Here is a 21,540-nt window from a genome sequence, read left to right as displayed (position 1 = left end):
TTTAATAATACAGTGTTGCTCTTGTTCTGAAGATGGCAACTAGGTGACCAACACTTTAAACCAGGAGTGTTAAGATTATCATATATAATAATATCATATATAATAACAGTATATTATTCCACATATCTGTGAGCATTTCTACCACCAAAACTGTGAGACAGACATGCTTTCTTAATTCTCACACCACTATTTCTTGGGCATTGCTACTCCTAGAAGGAATGACCTTTTCTTTCTATTATCCATTATGTAGGTGGCGATTGTAGTGAAATATTTCTTCCAGTTCGGCTTCTTTCCTTGGAATAAGGACTTGGAATTATACAAGGACAGGCCCTACTTTCCACCAAACATCATAGGGGTGGAGAAGAAGGAGGGCTATGTTCTTTACGACCTCATCCAGCTGCTGGCGCTGTTCTTCCATCGCTCCATTCTGAAGGTACCTAGCACTAACAGTTCATTGCCCCCATGTTGATAAGTTCAGTTTGCAGCAGCACTGAAGACCCTGGACATCACAGAGCATTGCTTGAAGGAGAGGCGGTGTCATCTCCACACTAGCTCAAGTCAAAGCAGAAAAGAACACTCAGAGACACCTTGTCTCTCTACTCCATCGTAACCTTCAGCCGTCTTCTAGCAATCTTGGCTTTACCAAGTCTTTACCAAGTTTCATCATGAAGCTATAGCCGTTGGAAAGAGGTTATCTCAGGTCAGGCCCAGGACTAATGTGCCTACATAATCTTACCATTGAGAAAGCTATTGCTGTCAAAGCCTGGAAGAAGACCTCCAGGCAATGCATCCCCGACACAGTCTCTTTTACCCTTTTTATTGTGTACACACACAGATGCACATATATATTATAAATATATATGTGTGTATATCATATGTATGTATATAGACATACATATTTCCCCTTTTATTACACATAGATTCTTCTCATACAATACAATCTGAATACAGTTTTTCCGCCCTCTACTCCTCCCAGTTCCTTCCCACCTACTCTCTTCTCTGCATCCATTCCCTTTCTGTGCATTAGGAAAGAACAGGTTTCTAACACATAAAACCAAAACATACCAACAAATATAATAAGATAAAATGAAAACCATTGTATTGAAGTCAGGCAAGACAAGCCAACAGAGAAACGAGAGTCTCGAGAAGGCACAAGAGTCAGAGACCCACATGTTCTACATTTAGGGGTCCTGTAAAGGTCCTAAACTGAAAGCTACATACAATAGATGTGTAGAGGACCTGGTGCAGACCTCTACAGCCCTGTGATTGCTGCTTCAGTCTCTGAGTGCGAAGGAGCTTTACTCAGTTGTTCTAGAGGCTCTTGTTCTCCTGATGTCTTCCATCTCTTCTGTCTCCCCACTCCCTCTTCCTCCTCTTCTATGGAGTTTCCTGAGCTCTGGAGGGAGGGATTTGGCGGAGTCATCTTGTTTAGAGCTTGTCTTTCAAGGTCCCTCTCACTCATGTCTAACTGCAGGTCTCTGTGTTTAATCCCACCTGCTGCCTGTTTCAATAGTCAATCGGATGTTTTTCTTCTCATGTACACATTGTAAACAGAAAAACTATAAACAGAAGCTGGCCAATCTACTATAACTATGTACAAATCACTACACAGCTTACATTCCCAGGCCACTGTGCCTTTTGTCAGAGTCCTGATTTTTCCTATTTCCACCTTGCTTCCTTTTCCAAAGTATTTCAAAGATATAATTCATCTAATCAAATCATGTCTTTGGAATAAATTTGGAGCATTGTTCACATACACATATATGTGTATATATATATGTATGTATGTGTATATTTTATATATATTTTTTATATATTTGTTTGCTTTTGGTTTTTAATGTGTACTCAACCTTGCTCTACATCCAAACCTGGCACAGGACTCAGTGAGTAGCCCAGGCTGTTATCAAACTTGTGATCCTCCTGCATCAGCTTCCTCAATGATAGTGTGATAAGCTATAACTCACAGGCCAAGAGCAGACCAAGCTTTGAGAAATAAATATAAAACACAGACCATCTAAGGCGGGAACCACATAGATCATGTGTGATCCAAATGGGGTCTCACTCTAGCAAGATCAGTGGGTTCTCAGCCTCCTGGTCTGTACACTCTTTCCCCCTTCAACAGCTCTTCATCCCATTTCCTTACAGCATAAGTCAGTGGACAGAATCTTTGCCTTACATCTGGCCAACCAATTCTGAGTAAATATTTGCAGTCTTGTTCTCGGTGTTGAGTAAGCCAAGACTCACCCTTCTCTGGGGGCTAGGAATAGAACAGAGGCATCCTACAAAGTGGAGACCCTTGTAACGTGAGGAGCTAAGGTTGCGTTCATTTGTGCATAGTAAGTGGGTCAAGGCTAGTGCTAGCAGTGAGCATTCAGATGTGTTCTAGAAGGTTCTAACAAATTGAGAGGTTATTGTTTCATTCTTCCTCTATCTGCCTCACTTTACCTGCCTTGGCTTAGTTAATCATACAAACTCTTTTCACCTGCAACCGTCTCCACTCTCCTAGGACACTCACGGGTCTATACAAGCTTCCTTAGACATATGTCCCTTGGCTTTCCCACTTCAAGGGATTGAATGTTGGCATGGATCCTGTAAGAAAGAGAGCCAGGTGGCCCACCCAAGATGCTAGCTAGCCTTAGCTATCCTCTTCTCTTCTTCTCAGTGTCACGGCCTATGGGACGAGGATGACATCGTTGACAGTAACACAGACAAGGAAGGATCTGATGACGAGCTGTCCCTTGATCAGGGCAGAAGAGGCTCTGAAGAGTCACTGAAGTCCATCAACCTGGCTGCCTCTGTAGAGTCTGTCCATGTGACCTTTCCAGAGCAGCCAGCAGCCATCAGGAGAAAACGCTCCTGCAGCAGTTCTCAGATCTCCCCACGGTCCAGCTTCTCTTCAAATAGGTCCAAAAGAGGTATGTGTTGCATGGCCATTGAGCTGAAATGAGCCCCACATCGTCTCATTTATCTGGTGCTTCTGCTTCTGGGGGGTGAGGGGAGTGGTTCAGTGCTATCAAGAGAAGATGTGACATGGAAGAAATATGCTCTGGAGTATGACAGACCCAAGTTCAGATCCTGTTTCATCTGTGTGTAGCGTCATTGTTCAATATGTGTGAGTCCAGCCAGGGACCAGGATTTCAGATCCCTAGAGAAAACCAGCCAATGCATAACCTAGTGTGTGATAATGTAAAGGCACATGATAATTTATCCATCATCTTTAAAATCTCTGCTGGGTGTGCTATATATCATAACAGAATTTGAAAACGGATTTAGATTTTGCCAATGGATTTTTGGGGGAGGGTGAGTTCTGAGCCCAGGATCTTTCTCCTATTATATACTAGGCACGTGCTCTATCTACCACTGGGCTCTATCTGCCCCTTTTGATTTTACTAGTTTTTATTCTAAGGTATGTCTCCCTTCATTTCACAGGCTGGGTTTGAACTCACTATATAGTATAGGTGAGCCTTGAACTTTTAAATCCTCCAACTTCAGCCTCGCTAAGATTACAAGCCTGTGCCACCAGGATCACCTTCAGTTGGAGGCTTTTAACAAAATTGTGTAGTTATTTCCTAAACTGGTCATTCATTTCTTACTCGACATTGAGTGAGATCAGAGAGGAAGCTATCCATGCAGTTGCTATTAAGAAGTAGTTGGACCTTTGTAGTCATGGGGCTCATAACTGATGCTTCTCAGGACTCATGCATTTGTCTTCATGACCTACTTATCGATCTGAGGAGTTCTCTGAGTCAGATATGGGAAATGCAGCTCATACTGGTTTTACAGATGTAGAAATGTAGGATATGAAAATACGTCTGAGTCTCGCACCCCCATCTGGAAGAGCTGAGTCCTAGAACATTACTGAGATGGAGGAAAAGTATCCTTCCATGAGTTTCTTCTTGAATAAAGGCTTCAGAAGCATGCAAAGAAGACCCACTGTGTGTGAACCCACAGATCTATTCCAGCCTCATGACAGCATAGAATGTCAGACCCCTAAACACTCAGCAGACACTCTAAGAACCATCTGTGCCTTACGTCCTCTGTTGCAGGAGAAAGCCAACCCTACACCTGACCTGATTTCTGGTGGCAGATCGACTATTCACCCTTCAGCCTGTGATTTCTCTCCTTTTCCTGCTCTTTCTAGGCAGCACAAGCACCCGGAACAGTAGCCAGAAAGGAAGCAGCGTTTTGAGCCTTAAACAGAAAAGCAAAAGAGAACTTTACATGGAAAAGCTTCAAGAGCATTTAATCAAAGCAAAGGCATTTACCATAAAGAAGTGAGTGAGTAGAAATAGGATCGGGCCGTTCACTTGGTCTGGGGCTGGGGAACTGGTATCAGTGGCTTTCGGTAAACCCAGAGGTAAAGAACCCAGATAAAGTGACCCAAGGTTCTATTGTTTTAGAAGCCATGTGTTAATAAGTGCATAAGTCAAGGGTTCGTTTTTTATAAGTTTTTGGTATTGCTCCTGAATGTAGAGAAGAATGAGGTTCACATGGATGGGAACCATGATACCTCTTTTCCTCCTGAGAGGGAGGCTTGGTGGCATGGAGCCAGGCTGCTTGTTCAGTGCTTATATAGTTGGTCTCTAGCCTACTTCCCAGGTCCCTCCACTTGTTGGTGATTCAAAGGGTTGACGCCCAAGCACCAGCATGGTGAAAGGCACATGTTTGGGACTGTAATGTGAACCAAGCAAGGGCCAGCCCTGAATAGATATAGGTAGGCTCAGACTTGGAGGTCCTGCAGCATTTAATTGGGCTTTGATTTGAAGGTAGAACCCAAATTACAGTGAAGATAAGGTGCAGGCCTGAAGGACAAGCCAGAGACACCAGGTCCCAGTGGTAATGGCAGAGAAAGGAAACAAAAGCTAAGGACAGCAGAGAGATATACTAAAGGGCATAAGACCTCAAGCCAGAAGACACAGGAGACATATGATGTTTAACTGTGCTCAGATTTGGCCCTTCAAGTCTCAGTACACTCAAGGGCTCCCTCACTTTATCCTCCTCAGACTCTGTCCCTCAATCACAGTCTCACCCCCAATCTTATGCAAGACAAGATTGCAAGACACAGAGTTCTGCAGCACAGGCTCCCATGTCGTGACTAGCTGGACCCAGATGGCCAAATACCAGAACCTGGCTCTTAGTGCTCTTGGACATTCTGTGATGCTTCAAGGGAAGAATTACGGTGTTCCGCAGGTCATCCTTGCTTTGGCAATAAGCTCATCTTGTATTCCTTGAGCAGGACTGTTTCCAGGGAACTCTGCCTTAGCATTAGAGGAAGGTGGGAGTTTGGTAGAGAGGAGCAGGAGAAGTAGACTGAAAGCGCTATCAGTCATTTTTCCCTCTGACCCTTCTGAGACAAGTGGGTTTGTCTTGCAGGACTCTACAGATCTATGTACCCATTCGACAATTCTTCTATGACCTCATCCACCCAGACTACAGTGCTGTGACTGATGTGTATGTGCTGATGTTCCTGGCCGACACTGTGGACTTCATCATCATCGTCTTCGGCTTCTGGGCCTTTGGGGTAGGTTGGAGCAAGTGTCTCCACTCCTCCACTAGCTTTAAAAGGAACAGGTTTCCATCTTTGGGAACTTCCACTCGTGCTTAGCCTGTTCTGTTGTCCCCAGAAACACTCGGCAGCTGCAGACATCACCTCTTCTCTGTCAGAAGACCAGGTCCCTGGGCCATTCCTGGTCATGGTTCTCATTCAGTTTGGGACCATGGTGGTGGACCGTGCACTCTACCTCAGGAAGACTGTGCTTGGCAAGGTCATCTTCCAGGTCATTCTCGTGTTTGGGATTCACTTCTGGATGTTCTTCATCTTGCCCAGTGTGACGGAGAGGTAAGGTCTCCCCCACAAACATCCAACAGGCCAGGCCAGCAGCACAATAAAAGGCAAGGATTTTAGTGAGGTTTAGTTCAAATCTAGAGTAGAAATAAGCCCAATTTGATACACAAGACAGCTGATGAATTTTTCCTGATACAAAAAGGTGTCTCAGAATGGTTTCTGCTGTATATTCCAAACTGTGGGTCATTTTAAGTTAAACTGTAATTTCTTGAAAAGTATACTTTCATTTGGACTACAGCACCTGTATCCCATATGCTGTATGAAAATGTTTATTGATGAATTCAGTTAACAAGAGTTTAATGTGAACACAGTCTTAGCAACTTAATGATAATAAGGCACAGAGGAGGCTCCAGTCACAGAATTAAGACTTTTTTTTTCTTTTTTGTTATATTTTCAATTTGAGAGTGATCCACTATAGAGAATTCTTTAGAATTATCCTAGGGGGTAGAGGGTATATTTATTTGTCTTCAGTTTTGAACTGTTGCCTTCTGTACGAGAAAAGAATCCCATTTCTTTACCTTCTATAATTTTGCCTTTTAGGAAATTCAGCCAGAACCTGGTGGCTCAGCTTTGGTACTTTGTGAAGTGTGTGTACTTTGGCTTGTCTGCCTATCAAATCCGCTGTGGCTACCCAACACGTGTGCTCGGAAACTTCCTCACCAAGAGCTACAATTATGTCAACCTCTTCTTGTTTCAAGGGTGAGGACCCTGTCTGGCCTGTCCACAGGGGAGGGGGAGCAATGGGAAAGCTCCATGCGTCATCCACAAGGAAGCAGGGGTGTACAGCATCCTAAAGCTCTTACAATGTCCTCAACACTCAATCGCTCGCTTTAATCACCTTTCCGCGTGTAGTCGCTGAGCACCTGCCAGGATGTTGCCCTAGAATGACCCAGACTTGGTTAATTTTCACGTTAGTAAGTTGCCTAGTTACCATGGTAATGTTTGGGGATTAAAAAGTACAAATACCCCTCCTCCCAAAGCTTGGGGATCACCAAAGAAGAGTATGGCAGAGATTCTAAAAGCCAGAGGCAGTGGGTATCTACAACAAAACAGTATTTTCTGGACACACCAAGGCAGTTGTGACAATGAACTCACAGCAGTCGTAATGACGGAATGTACAAGACCTGCACCAGATCGGTTCCGACAATGTCTCAGCTTGGAGCAAGAGCACAGGTCACAAAGACCCACCGAATTGCTGTTGGCAATTGATGAAGGCTAGGAGACGGAGACTCAGTTTTCTTCAAGAGTGTGGGCCCTGGGAGGCTACCCATGCTTAAATAGATGGTCTTAAACACACACTCATAAAGACTGCACTAAGTAGGCTCCCAGGGTTTAAAAATAAAACAACCCATGGAATTGGATGGGAAAGATATGATGAGACAGAGGAGGAATTATAGGGGAGGAAATGAGAGGCGAATTAGATAAAAACACATTATATGCAAGTGTGGATTTCTCAAGCAATATGATGGGAAGTGAAGCAAACATATATAATCCTTAAGTATGCATATATTTCTGGACATAGTAAAACAGAATGACTGGATTCCAAGCCATTCCAGAATATATCTGGAGTTCTTTGTGTTCGAGGAGCTCATCCATGAAGAACCCTAAGTGGCACCATGTACCTGTTTCTGGTGGTTAGCGCATCAAACAAGCTACATTACTTCTTCCATATGATGATTTCCATGGTAGTATACCCTTGTATTCCTCCAAAAGTTACAGATGTTTAAGAGGTAAGGTAGCTGTAGGCAGAGCTAGTATGGCGCTAACCCTGAGACCTGGTGATAGTTCAGAAGAAAGGTTGGGCCCATTCAGATATTGTAATCAATCCCATGTTCTACCCTGGGCCTGGACTTGATATTTTCCCCAGGTATTTGCTTCCTATTTAATCTGCAGAGCTGAAATAGCCCAGGGAAGAGGGTTCTGCATTATAACAAAACTGTTGTGGGGATCTTAGAATATGCCCAGTTTCCCAGCCTGGGAGAAAACCTCTACATTCAAAGATTGTGGAATAGTCCTCAGAGCCTTCTGGAGTTTAGGCTAGCCCATTCTTCAGTTCAACTCAAAGACAAGAGACTTAGGCAGAAGCAGTTAGACTTGATAACTCAACAAGCCACTGATTGTAAGTCCTCTCTCTCTGGCTCCAGCGATACCGCCTGGTCCTTCTGCCTTCCCCCGTTTGCTCACGTCTTTATCAAGTGTACACTCTTTGCTGACTCGTCCATCAACAAAGCCATAGTAACCCAAATAACCTTGGCCCAAATGATTCTTTAGTACAAACACATGTGAAAGAAACAGAATCAACTTCAACATTCTTTTACTATGAAATCTCAGTGACTTACACCATCAGAGAAAACAGGAATGAAAGCTATCAATCCATATACTCAATGTATAATGTGGAGCAGTTGTCTTCCCAGTTGTATTTTACTATGAGGATCACCTTGAGAGTTTTTCCTAACTTAGGGGGCTTTACACAAATTGTCGCGTGACCTCCTGAGGTGAGGTATACAACGGGGCCATCCTCCAAATGTCTGTCTGACCAAATGTGGTTCCCGGCAGGTTCCGCCTGGTCCCGTTTCTGACTGAGCTTCGGGCTGTGATGGATTGGGTGTGGACAGATACAACCTTGAGCCTCTCCAGCTGGATCTGTGTGGAGGACATCTACGCGCACATTTTCATCTTGAAGTGCTGGCGAGAGTCAGAGAAGGTAAAGAGCAGATGAAAGCGCCTTTTTCCTGCCGGCTGCTCTTGAGCACGGGTATTTTACAAGATTAATGTGGATGCTCTGTGGTTTGTGGCCACATGGATGGAGGCAGGGGACAAAACCTGCCGTGAGCCATAAATACAACATTGATTTCCAACCCTCTGGGGTTGGAGGTTTTAAAGTCGTTTCTGCTGTGGTTGGGCCACAGCATCCAGATGTTGGTATGGGAACTTTAAACTCTCTGTTAGAGAAAATGTTATTCTATTAGGTGACTAATCAGTTTAAATATAGATCAGCTTTATTGGATAGTCTAAAAGTTCATTGTGTGGAACCATAATATCTGACATATTGGTGCATATGGTGCATTCATATATGATGTATATGGTGTATACATTATATTTGTGTGTGTGTGTATATATGTGTGTGTATACACACACACACACACACACACACATATATATGGCAACAGAAACATACAACCAACATTAGTCAAAGAATGGGAAATGTCTTCCTGTCTTATGTCAGAGAGGTCTCTTTGGAAGAGGCTCCTATAATGCACATCCTCAGCTCCCCCTGGCCAGAGCTCTACCTTTAGTCAGGAGTCACATTTGTTTATGAGGTGTATGGAATTGGAGGAGCTTGTCAGTGCCAAAGAGACAGAGACACACTCCACACTGCCACTAAAGAATTGCTCTAAACTTTTAGAGACTTCAGCTTGGGCTGCACCAGAATTTGTGGCTTTGACGCTAAAAAGAATGTCAGGACTTTGCCATGAAGTTGGGCTGGAGATTTCTCTTAGAGGTATTTTAATACAGGTTTAAGCACAAGCGCTAGGAGCAAGAAATATACTCAGAAGAAAGTAAGAGAGAGACGCTTTAAAGATGGCACACTTTAAATAGATGCTTTGCCACAGGGCACCTCCTGGGACTCAAGGAGGTGCAAGAGCTCTCTTGAGCTTTAGTGCAGCTTGACACCCAGCTGGCTGGGATAAGGTTTCTGCCCCTTGTCAGAACAAGCAAAGAGGAATCGGGGCTAAGTCTGAGGTCTCCAATGCTGTGAGGGAACCACTCACCCTTACCTGAGCCTTCCTCCTTCACCTTCTCTCAGACACCTGCTAAGTCTTCCTAAATCCTTGTGTTTCAGAGGTACCCTCAGCCCAGGGGCCAGAAGAAGAAGAAAGCTGTGAAGTACGGCATGGGAGGAATGATCATTGTCCTTCTCATCTGTATCGTCTGGTTTCCTCTACTCTTCATGTCTTTGATCAAATCTGTCGCAGGGGTTATCAACCAACCCCTGGATGTGTCAGTCACAATTACCTTGGGAGGCTATCAGGTAATCTGGCTTCTTCCGTGTTCTAGAACCTTTCCTAAGGCAGTATTTATTGATGCACGAGAGCCCCAACTGGGATGTGTAACGGTGGTTCTCAAAACCAGAGCTTTTATCTGAATGCTCACCGATCAATCAGCAGATCTGTGTTATGAGAAGGAAAGTGTAGGAACTTGGAGACAGGGTAGTTCCATTTGCTGAGGCTACGGAGAGGCCTGGACATGATCTCCAGCACGGCAAAGAGTGACAGCAACCACAGTAATAGTGGCCCCTTGGTTACGATGAGCACAGAACTAATCAGTGCAAAAAGGAGATCTCTGAGGCTAACTGCCTTCGGGGGCATCAGTAGTACATAACTATGTAAATGTGTTTATTTTAGCCCTAATGCGAGGAAGTGCTGAGTAATGCTGACTGTGCCCCTGTGACTTTGTTCTCCAGCCCATCTTCACCATGAGTGCCCAGCAAAGCCAACTGAAAGTTATGGATCATGCAAAGTATAAGGAATTCGAAAAGTCTTTCCTCCACAACAGTGTAAGTAAATGTATGCCAAACTCTCTGAAGACCACCATGGAGGCTCTCTTGCTGGTTGTCAAGTGGCCAGATGGCTTGACTTGTGCCTCCTGGTGGTGAGCAGACCGTCAGCTACACATGCCCCCCTGGCTGACCACCAGCTACTTTGAGAATATTAGAAAGCATAAGGGATTAAGCAAACACAAGTTTAATTAATGTTAATGAAGGTTCAGCATGGTTTTTCTCATTTAAACAAATGCATACAGTTTTTAAACTGCAGTGGTCTCGATCTTTGATTGGCCTACCTGTTCTGGGAACTTTGAATTAAGAAATTAATTCAAAATATGGAAAAGCACTAGATGGGTACTTGCTTAAGAGCATGTTGGTTCTGATGTTAGAAACTGAAGAGATCTGAGTGTTACAAAACAAAACAAAACAAAACAAAAAAACCTGATTGGTGAAGGAAATGATGCCAAATATATTGCATGGATCTGATTGGCACTGGTGCCAGCAGCCATCCTGAAAACAAAGGCCCGCACTTCTGACCACATTTATGTTTCACACTTTGCTATCTGAAGTAAAGATTTCCCAAGCAATTTCTCTTGTAATAGAATGCCTTTAAGGATCTTATGAGTTATATGACAAGTTCTCAAGTAAAACAAAGAGTTTAAAAAACAAATCTGACTATTATATTTCAAAATGTTAATCCAAAAGAAATGGGTCCATGAGCACATAAGATACCACAATGGTATCTGGTGGTAGGATTGTACCTGATGTTCTTCATTTCTCTGTGGTTTGCATTGCAATAATATAATGGCATGGTTTTTCATCATAAAGGCAGTTTCACAAATGATTTATGGAAACAGATCAAGTAATCAGATCTGCCTAAAATATCCAACAGTGGTCCATGCCTGAGTGAATGAGAAGCCATGCTTCTCATGCTTCTCTTAGTTCATGGTTTCTTTGGCAATGGGGAAATACAGTGTGAATGATGAGGGTCTCCTTTTTTGATTGATAAGAGTGGTTGAATACCTGTTGGACATGTGACAGGAGCTGCCTTGGGAACCCAACACCTTGGGTACCATGTATCCATTTATTCCTAGGGAGGCCTCTTGGTAAAATCAGCTAAAAGACAGAAGAATTGCTTCCTTTATGAACATGGGGAATAGATTCCACTTACCTGTGTGTATTTGTGTGCATCCAGGGCGCTATGCAATTTCTGGAGAATTATGAAAGGGAAGACATAACAGTAGCAGAACTGGAAGGGAACTCGAATTCTTTGTGGACCATCAGCCCTCCCAGTAAGCAGAAAATGATACAGGAGCTCACCGACCCCAATAGTTGCTTCTCTGTTGTTTTTTCATGGAGTATCCAGAGGTAGTTACTGTATTTCCATGCATCCTTCCCATTCCCTTCCCTTACCTCAGGCTGGGGGTGAAACCAGAATCTCAGTTTGACACGATCTAGATGCTCAGCTGCTTTCCTTTGATGCTAAAATTCACATTTTGTTTACGAAATATGGCTTTTCTAGGAACCAATGACCAGACTAAAAGTGTCTTAGTTCTTCTTTTAATTGTTTTGGGGATTTTTTTGGAGGGGGGTGTTTCTTTGTGGGTTTTTTTTTTTTTTAAGAAGGGGTCAGCAATGAATGAAACTTGTTAGCAAGACAGAAAAGTAGCAAATGGAAAGAATGGTTTAGAAAATAAACAGTGCCATATCCTGAGAGCTCCACAAAAGTTTAATCTGAGTAACAGAAGACCACAGTGTTTAAAGGCCTCACCCCCATCCCTCCTCCACTGGAGATCTGTTCTGTGGGTGTGAGATTTGAGTTCCAGAAACAAGAGACCGGGATGAGGTTCCCCCCCCCCCCCACCAGAGCCAAGCCTGAGCATATCTCCTGATTTTGGTTTTGTTTGGATAAACTAAATATGTCTTACTAAAGGTTTTGCATCCAGAAATTTCACCCAGTGCTTTAAGGCATGTGCATTTGGGGACCTTAGCACAACAGAACAGGATTACTCAGTTTCCTTTGTTTGTCTTAAGAACCACAATCAGAAGGGGGAGGCAGGAGAATCCCCTTGAGTTGGAGGGCAGCCCGAGCAACCCATCACAGCTAGTTCTGGACTGCTGAGTGAAACCTTGCATTAAAAAAAACTAGCAAAAAATGAAGGAACCAGTGGTGGTGGCTCACGCCTTTAATCCCACCACTTGGGAGGCAGAGGCAGGTGGATTTCTGAGTTCGAGACCAGCCTGGTCTACAGAGTGAGTCCCAGGACAGCCAGGGCTATACAGAGAAAACCTGTCTCAGGAAAAAAAATGAAGGAACCATGACAAGTTCAGAGGAAATCTTACAATCTAAAATGAACTCAACAAGAAAATTGGAAAATGCTATTTCCAAGAGGTCATTCAGAATGCTTTCTGTAACCTTATTTTCTCCTTAATGTTTCCAATCCCTCAATTCCAATTTGTACCAGTGGCTACAAACTTGGCTTCTATCCTTTGCTCTGAAGAGCCACCAATACATAACAACAACAAGAAAAATAACTTCTGATTAGACACTTTTTTAAACACTGGCTTTGCTGGTCACCATAGAGACTAACATCACTGGTGTCTAACTTCCTAACACCTGCTGCTTGGCCAGCAAACTCTGATCCCTCTATTCTGTCTTATGGGGTTGTGGTCTCCCTCGGTCTTATTACTTTGGCTGCTAAGAGGGTGGAGATGTGGGTAGGGTGGCCAGGAAGGTTGGGGTGGAAAAATCTGGCCCCACTGACAAGTTGGTGAGATGCAAAAGTGAGACCAGTGTCTATGAATCTCTCTTCCAGACTACCAAAGCAATCACTAACATTAAGCTTTTTTTTCCCCTCATTCCTTCCTTCACAGAAACATGACTTTGGGTGCCAAAGCAGAAATAGCAACGGATAAGCTTTCTTTTCCTCTTGCGAATGCAACACGGAATAGCATAGCTAAAATGATAGCTGGCAATGACACGGAAAGTTCAAACACACCAGTGTAAGTTGTGGTGCCCTGTCCATATAGCTTTCATCAGAATTCCAAGCCCAACACAAAATGTCTCTGTAGTGACTCCTAGAGCAATCCAGCTTCCTTGAGAATGCAAGTGAGCCTTAATTGACAGGCTCCTCATTTTGCTAGAATAAAGGCAGTTCATGTCAGTCCCCGTCCCAGAACCCTTTCTCTACTTTCCCAGCAGTTCTGCTAATCGTATGTTGTTAATGACAGTTAGTGTCAGGCTGGCTCCAGGGGGCACTCCATCCATGGTAAAATAATGTCCTGCCCTCCTCCTAGCACAAGGCACTCTCAATGACCAGTGCTCACTGCAAAGCAGCTTCCTCTCTCTCTCAGTCCATGGGCCCCATTCTCCATCCACTGGGTAACCACTGGGCTGATCCCCATGTGTCTAGAAGTGTAGAAACTCCTCAAGTCCCCCTAGATCTACCTGTCCATCATAACATGAGGCAGTGTTGCTACATTTCCTGCCCAAAGGTGGGACAAAGACTTCGCTTAAATGATCCAAGTTTTCTGTCATCATGCCTACCACCAGATCTAGGCACCCAGTGACTTTCAAAAAAAGGAAAACAAGTTAGAGATTGCTTCATAGATTGCCACCCATGTTGACGCCTGCCCTTCACTGCCTCTGTCTCCCAGCTTATCGAGCCCTGACGGACCTCATATCTCTGAGGTCCTATCTGAGTCTAATCACCAAAGGCCAAGGACGGACCCCTTCCTCCTACAACTCTTGTCTCAGGGTGGCTGAATGTCAAATTGACTTAATAGGGTTCTGGGGAAGACAAGTAGGAAGACAAGGGGCAACAGACAATTGGGGGGGGGAATGGGGGCGGGGAACATGAGCTAAATAAGAACCAGCAGAGGGAAGATGACAGAGATCCAAAACTGACAGACCTTTCCACATGACCACCGGGAGCTTCCCCTGCTTTGTACTCCAGGCTGACATGGCCCCTTGCTGAAGTGTCACCCATGAAGGTCATTAGATAGTCACCTGAATACTTAGCTCCTTGGCTTCATGAGCCCCTGATGTTCAGGAGCTCTTAAAGATCACCAATGCTCCACAGTATTCCAGATGAGAACATGCAGTGAAGCAACTCCTAGGAGACAAACAAAACGTAGGGTTCTTTCTCACACTCAATCTTTACACGATCAGCCATGCAATCTTCTTTACCATAGGCATTTTTGAAATTAAAAAAAAAAATGTAGAAAGAAAAGAATTCACCACTAAAGACAACTGCTAAAATATCCTAGCCAGAAAAAAAAAAAAAAAGTCCTTCTTTCAGTAACAGGTCACACACGTAAGAAAGACCAGCAACTACTTGCCAGCAACATGTATTGGATTCCATGTATGTCTGGATAGAATGCATGGAATCTCAGTTTTGGTGAACTGTGGTTATAATAAAGTCTCATTAATTGAGATGAGTATCCAATATATTGTTGTATGAGGACTTTATCCTCTTTTGTTATAAAGTCAAAAGAGCAACAAACACATCAACTTTAGGTGTGGAGATGACTTACATTCATGTCTTTATTTTCTCAATGTGCAGGACGATAGAGAAGATCTACCCATACTATGTGAAGGCACCCAGTGATTCAAACTCAAAACCTATAAAACAGCTTCTGTCTGGTAAGGCTGAGAAACCACTTCAGAGCTGTGCAAATCTTGCTTTTATTCACCTTTACAAGTCTGTATTTTGAATACTTATCAAACTGCCTTCTAGTTATAGCTCACCATGTATTATGCGAGCCATAGCCAAGAAGAATCATTGACATACCTGGAAGCCATATTCTCTGTCATCTTCTCCTCATTGAGCAAAGGTCCTGACTGATCCATACCCATGTTTTGGGCTTTGTTTACTTGGTTTTCTGAGAAACCAGATTGCTTATGGAGAAGTGCCTCACACCTTGATAAATGTGATGGTTTCTCCCACTTAAAACAATAAAAACTGCATGAGGCATGCTTGATTGAGCCCCAGGGTCAGTACATAATAATGAGTTTTAGTCATAGGACTAAATAATGAGTACAATAATGAGTTTTAGTCATAAAACTTTTCTGGAATAAGACTGATGGAGGGAAGCTGTTGCATTGGGTGACAGACATATGCTCCATGGTACTCCTGTCAGTCATAGACTACATACTTGTAAAACACTTATGTATAGCACTATACTCCACTGAACCTGGTTACTAGCCAACAGGTTGCATCTGGGTTTATGTGGCTATGATGTTAGCACAATGACAACTTTGTATCAGTCCATATCCTGTCACTGAATGACTGTATTTTACTTAGAAAGAATTGTTTGACTTCATTTCCTGAAGTCACTGGTCCTTTTCATGATGGTGAAGTACAATGTAGGTATCCAGTATGTGTTCATTCACCCATCTGGATGAAGCACTCTGCACTAGGCACCAGGTACCATGGTGGGTACTGGATGCTCACATTCAGCTAGTGAGCAGTTAAGATCTTACATAGAGATGGCCATTGTGAGTCATGAGGTTGAAGGCAAGGCCATCTCCGCATCAACAATTCCTCATCAACACGAAATGAGCATACTTTTGTGAGTAACTCAAAAGTGCATGGGGAAATTTTGTATCTCCCTTTAACACAGAAGTGGTTGTAAGTGTTTAGCCTGAGAAAAGGAATGGATCCTTCTCAAGTGACTATGTAAGTTTTCAGGCTCCTCCTTGCTACTGTTGCAGGTTCAAAGAAAACTATGTCCTCTCTCCTTTTCCAAGGCCAGTCTCTCTCTCCATGCACTCACTCCCAGCCCTCTGTCTTCCAGCCTACACTATCATGGAACTCCCTTCTCCCTTTATAGCTTCTTTCATCCCTTCCACTCAGTGATGTCACTATAGGCATGTTGTAGCATTAGCTGATGGTTAACTCCAGTTTACATCTGAAGAGACTGGTACTTGAGATGTGGGTAACACACTGGAATACATACCCCCGTAGAACTAGAGCCAAACCTAAAACTCTCTGGACCCAGGGCAGGATGATCTTGCTTGTGATCTTACTCTGGTCTTGAGTACCCTAGTTATTGCTACTCAAGAAAGTCCTCAGTTAGTCATATTCTTACTTAACAAAGATTTTGTCATTACTAATTTTCTGCCATTCATATTTCTTTGTCCACCTTTATCCATTAAACCATCTTTTCATACATCATCTTACTATCCATCCATTCACTCATCCATCCATTCACCCACCTACCTATTCATCCATTCACCCACTCATCCATCCTTCATCTGTTTACCCACACACCCAGAGAGCAAGCCATACACTTACCTATACACACACATTCAGCCATCTACCCATGCACCATCCATTCACCCACACATCCATCCGTCATCCATCTACCTACTCACCTATACATCCATCATGCATACACCCATCCATCTACCCATTTGTGTGTTTCTCTATCCAACAGTTATTCAGTTACCCATCCACATATTCCTCCATCCAACAGTTACTGTTCTAGAGTCCTAAAATCAAAACTCCTACCATGAAATATTGATGACCCACTTCCCTCACTTAGAGTATGCACATTTGTCTCTGCAGATACAAGGAAGAAATCTTAGGAAAATCTACTCTATGGAACACCAAGCTTCTATTTATCCTTCTTCTTGTTCCTCCTTTATCTTTTTCTTTATGCTCTAAAAAGAATAACCACTGACCAAAACTATGGGTGTTATAGCTTTGAAGAAATTCTTGCTATCAGCCCTTCCTAAAATGAATATCCCACACCCCCTGCCACATACTAGAGCCAGCAAAATTTGGCTCTTGCTAATTCTTTTCTTTCTTTCTTTTATTTTTTATTTATTTATTTATTTATTTATTTATTTATTTATTTATTTTTGGTTTTTCAAGACAGAGTTTCTCTGTATAGCCCTGGCTTTCCTGGAACTCATTCTGTAGACCAGGCTGGCCTCAAACTCAGAAACCTGCCTGCCTCTGCCTCCCAAGTGCTGGGATTAGAGGCGTGCGCCACCACTGCCTGGCTTGCTATTTCTTCTTTAAGCAGTTATAGATTCCACCATCAAAGTGACTCTCTCCAAAGGGATAGACCTTGACAATCCTGGCCCTGTGCAAGTTGCCACATGGACATAATTGTATACCCAGTCTTTTCCTATTAAAATAAGGAACACTATTACATGTCATTCTAGAAACCCTCACCACCTGGTATAGTTAGTGCCTTCCTCCTAATGAGATACTTTGGAAGTGCTGGCAATATAAGTGGATCAGTTGCACCAAAGGTGGGTGTTTCAGATCTGGGTATATACTCCTGTCTCTGGAAAGATTAGCTCAGCCTCTTAGATGGTGGGCCCTCTATCACTCTCTGTGGTTTGGCTATTTTACACATGTGCAACAGTGACAGAACTCTCATCCGAGCATTCCTAGGGCCCACTTCCTCCCCACTTACCTTTGCCATGTCCCTGTGCCTTTCTCATTCTGGAATTGTATATTACATGTCGACTGGGTTTTGCCATCTGGGAACCTGTGATGTGCATCAAATCCTGAGACCCTCATGCTGCCTTCATTTTTGTCTTCCTTCCCTTCCAGAAAATAATTTCATGAATATCACCATCATTTTGTTCCGAGACAATGTCACAAAGTCCAATAGTGAGTGGTGGGTTCTCAACCTGACTGGAAGTAGGATATTCAACCAGGGGTCACAAGCCTTGGAGCTGGTGGTCTTCAATGACAAAGTCAGCCCCCCAAGTCTGGGCTTCTTGGCTGGCTATGGGTAAGGAGTCATGTAACAATTAACAATTCTATTATCTGAATGCTATGAAGTTGGAGTAGCTGCCTTTTCCCTCCCGGGAGTTGAGTTGTATTTCTACACTATTAAAAGTCACAGAGTCATGGCCTTTCATTTTAAAACACAGGGCTAAGAGATCCAAAGATATCAGACTGCCTAGTGAGACTCACATAGCTCTGGAAGACATGTCCTTTGCTGTCCTGTTATGGCATGGTTTCATACAGTTCTCTGTAGTGGTACCACTGTTTCGCTTATGTTGCTTTCAGGCCATGAGCAAACAGATCAAACAGACACTACAGTTTTGAACCAATCCAGACCACTTCACCTTCTGGTGCTTAAATACCACAATCCAATCCAATCTAGTCTACAATCACCCTTAAGATACAAGTACATTTTTCATAATCAACCACATAAAAAAATCCCAACCAGCATTTCATTATATAAAGTAGACCTCAAGACAGGATTTTCAGAGGGAAAAGAGCTACTTTGAAAGGAGCATGTGCAATTGTTTTTCTACCCAATAGGTTGGATTTTGTCAAAGCGTAGACGTGTCTTTCTAACCATCTTCACCGTTTTCTCCTTGCCGTCTCTTTCAGTATCATGGGATTGTACGCATCCGTTGTCCTTGTAATTGGGAAATTCGTACGTGAGTTCTTCAGTGGGATCTCTCACTCCATCATGTTTGAAGAGCTTCCAAATGTGGACAGAATCTTGAAGTTGTGCACAGATATATTCCTCGTGCGGGAGACAGGGGAACTGGAACTGGAGGAAGACCTCTATGCCAAGTTGATATTCTTGTACAGGTCACCAGAAACCATGATCAAGTGGACTAGAGAAAAAACAAACTGATCCCTTAAGACCTGGACTGCAAATAGAGCTAACATTTGAATTTTTTTTTTAAAGAAAAGCACAATACTCTAAGAGCTAAGCATTTCTAGTCAGGTGGCAACCATTTCTCTTCGGACAGGTGGCCGAAAGAAGTTGGTTTTCTTGTTTGGACAAGCCACTTCACACAAGAAGGCACTGTTGAAGTTCTTCGTACTCCCATTTCTCTGAAATCAGGGCTCATTGCTTTAGAGTTTCTTTTTTTTTTTTTCTCCAGTCAAGAGTGTCTTGCATTCTTATTGGTTATGTGAAAGGTTCATGTAGGGTCCCTTCCCTTGGAGAAAGGCGCCTGTGTCTAAACTCTCTAGGGAACCTCACCTTTCCTGACGTCATGGCCAACGTGCAGCACACAGCTCTTCTTACCGCTGGGGAAACTGCTGAGCAGAGACCCCGTGAGCCCTCAGCACACTCTAGATGTGCAGCAGCAATAGGAGGCAGCAGCACTGCCTGAGTTTCAAGAGGAACGAGGGGACCCCAGACCCAGAAGATGTGGCTGGAAGGACAAGCCTCATTCTAAGCAAAAAGATAACATTAGTGATACTCCCACTGCCTTAGCTCAACTGAAGACTGGTAAGAAATCTTTCTATTGAACACCAGTGACTTCTCAGGAAAAAAAACACTCAGTAAAGCAAATACATGGACTCCTGCTTGCGAGGTCGGGTGGTAACCACCCCCAGGTAGCGGTGACCATTCTGCTTCGGATGGCTCCGGTCGCCCAGAGACAGAGGACAGCAGTGGTCAGCTCAGCCTGATGGGAACACCTCGGCTTTGTAACTCCAGTGACTGAGGCCACAGGGCTCTCTCTGCCTCTCCCCATTGCCCCTTCCTAACTCTCCCTATCCCCTCATGCTTCCTCCTATTTCCATGATTTAAGGCAGTGGTTTTTCCAGTGTGTGACATTTTCCTTGCTGTTTTTCAGGCATATCAAAGAGTTTACATATTCCGATTCACATTTTTACATCTAAGACGGGTTTTTTAAGTTCATAATTCTGAAAGAAATATGTATATTGAGCTTAGGGAAATAAAGTAATGATGGCCTTTTTCTTAAATTATTATCATTGGGAACACAACCTCTTCATGAAATAGCATTGTAGCATGAAAATTTATGATTGAAATGTACTTTTCATTCAATATTAAAAAATACCGTTTCTGAGAAGAACCATTGAATGGGCTAGACTATGTCAAAAAAAAAAAAAAAAAACCACTCCTGTGTACTCTGGGTTCAGGACTGACTTAAAATAAAGCACATCTTGCAAAGTCATCTGAAGAGTTCTCTGTTTATGCATTCATTCATCTATTGGTCCTCTGCATGGAGGAGGTAAAGTGGTTGCTTTTGATTATAGCATACTAAGAATCAAAATAAGAAAGCACTTGTCCATTTCCTTTGTTAATAGGTGCTGTGGAGGGACAATAGCAGCGAGGGTCAAAGCAATTCACAACCGGGAGGCCAGTGGCAGTTGCTATGGAAACTTCTTAATAGCATCTTCTGGAGAATTGAGTAGTATACAATTGTTCTCAATGTACTTCAGCCTGACAACATAAACTGCTACAGTCAATCACAGCAGTCATAAAATCAAGTCACTTAGTAATAATAGAACTCTGATGACACCAGGCAACTAGAATTTGCAACAGTCCTGTAAGTGGGTCACTTATTACAAACCTAGTAGCTGGCCTGCAGACATGCCAAGCCCCTTGCCTTCAGCTACTAATGGGAATGCATAAAACCCTCCTGGCCCCTAAAGGTTGTTGCCTGGGTGGCTCAGCCAGATATCTGCTAACTGTCTATGGCATCTCTTCCTTCTCTTCTTTCACAGGGGTAGTTCTGTCATCATTTGGGATATAGCCTTTTCAGAAAAGATGGGGTGTAGGGAATGACTAAGCTTCGGTGTCAGGCTGTATGCCCTCAAACTGTCCATGAGTCTTCTAGATACAGTCTTTAACCCTGGTACCCAACAGAAAAAGACTATATTCCAGTTCAGAGTGAATTCAGAGCTGTCTTGAGCAACTTGGTGATGATACTTTGACTAAACTGCAAGTTAAAAAGCTTAAAAATTGTGGCTTAGTGGTAGAATATGAGGACCTCTCCCAATACTGGATCTCCAAATTCATCTTCATCTAAATGCAAAGAGAATCTCCATTGATGGAGGTTGAGAGATGCAATAATTTGTGGGTATTAAGATCAAGAACTTAGGGGGGCAGTTTAATAGCTGTCCATTTATCAGAGGAAAAGTTTTGAGTTTTCCCCTAGGGTCTGTGTACTGGCTAGTTTTGTGTGTCAACTTGACACAGGCTGGAGTTATCAGAGAAGGGAGCTTCAGCTGGGGAAGTGCCTCCATGAGGTCCAGCTGTGGGGCGTTTTCTCAATTAGTGATCAAGGGGGTAGGGCCCCTTATGGGTGGTGCCATTCCTGGGCTGGAGGTCTTGGGCTTTATAAGAGAGCAGGCTGAGCAAGCCAGGAGAAGCAAGCCAATAAAGAACATCCCTCCATGGC

At 43.3% G+C, this 21,540-nt stretch overlaps 1 protein-coding gene across 9 annotated transcripts in view; it reads left to right on the top strand.

Annotated features, from left to right (window-relative positions):
• The window catches only part of Piezo2 (piezo type mechanosensitive ion channel component 2), a 388,432-nt gene extending 368,122 nt beyond the window's left edge, over positions 1-20,310 (top strand). For 8 of the 9 annotated variants that reach the window (XM_031365853.1, XM_031365850.1, XM_031365855.1 and 5 more), the window contains 14 exons: positions 251-433; positions 2,663-2,915; positions 4,142-4,274; positions 5,374-5,521; positions 5,625-5,839; positions 6,386-6,544; positions 8,402-8,549; positions 9,690-9,878; positions 10,311-10,403; positions 11,587-11,759; positions 13,266-13,394; positions 14,957-15,036; positions 17,966-18,149; positions 18,761-20,310. In XM_031365853.1, coding sequence (XP_031221713.1) covers positions 251-433; positions 2,663-2,915; positions 4,142-4,274; positions 5,374-5,521; positions 5,625-5,839; positions 6,386-6,544; positions 8,402-8,549; positions 9,690-9,878; positions 10,311-10,403; positions 11,587-11,759; positions 13,266-13,394; positions 14,957-15,036; positions 17,966-18,149; positions 18,761-19,013 — 2,340 coding nt within the window. In that variant the 3' untranslated portion in view covers positions 19,014-20,310. Of the gene's footprint in view, positions 1-250; positions 434-2,662; positions 2,916-4,141; positions 4,275-5,373; positions 5,522-5,624; positions 5,840-6,385; positions 6,545-8,401; positions 8,550-9,689; positions 9,879-10,310; positions 10,404-11,586; positions 11,760-13,265; positions 13,395-14,956; positions 15,037-17,965; positions 18,150-18,760 lie in introns of those variants that run through there. The other variant, XM_031365858.1, reaches the window with a different exon arrangement.
• The last annotated feature ends 1,230 nt before the right edge of the window (positions 20,311-21,540 follow it).

This window comes from Mastomys coucha, unplaced genomic scaffold (genome assembly GCF_008632895.1).
Source record: "Mastomys coucha isolate ucsf_1 unplaced genomic scaffold, UCSF_Mcou_1 pScaffold13, whole genome shotgun sequence".
Lineage (NCBI taxonomy): Eukaryota > Metazoa > Chordata > Mammalia > Rodentia > Muridae > Mastomys > Mastomys coucha.
Note: the sequence above shows the minus strand (reverse complement) of the source record. Positions and strands in the feature narration are given on the sequence as shown.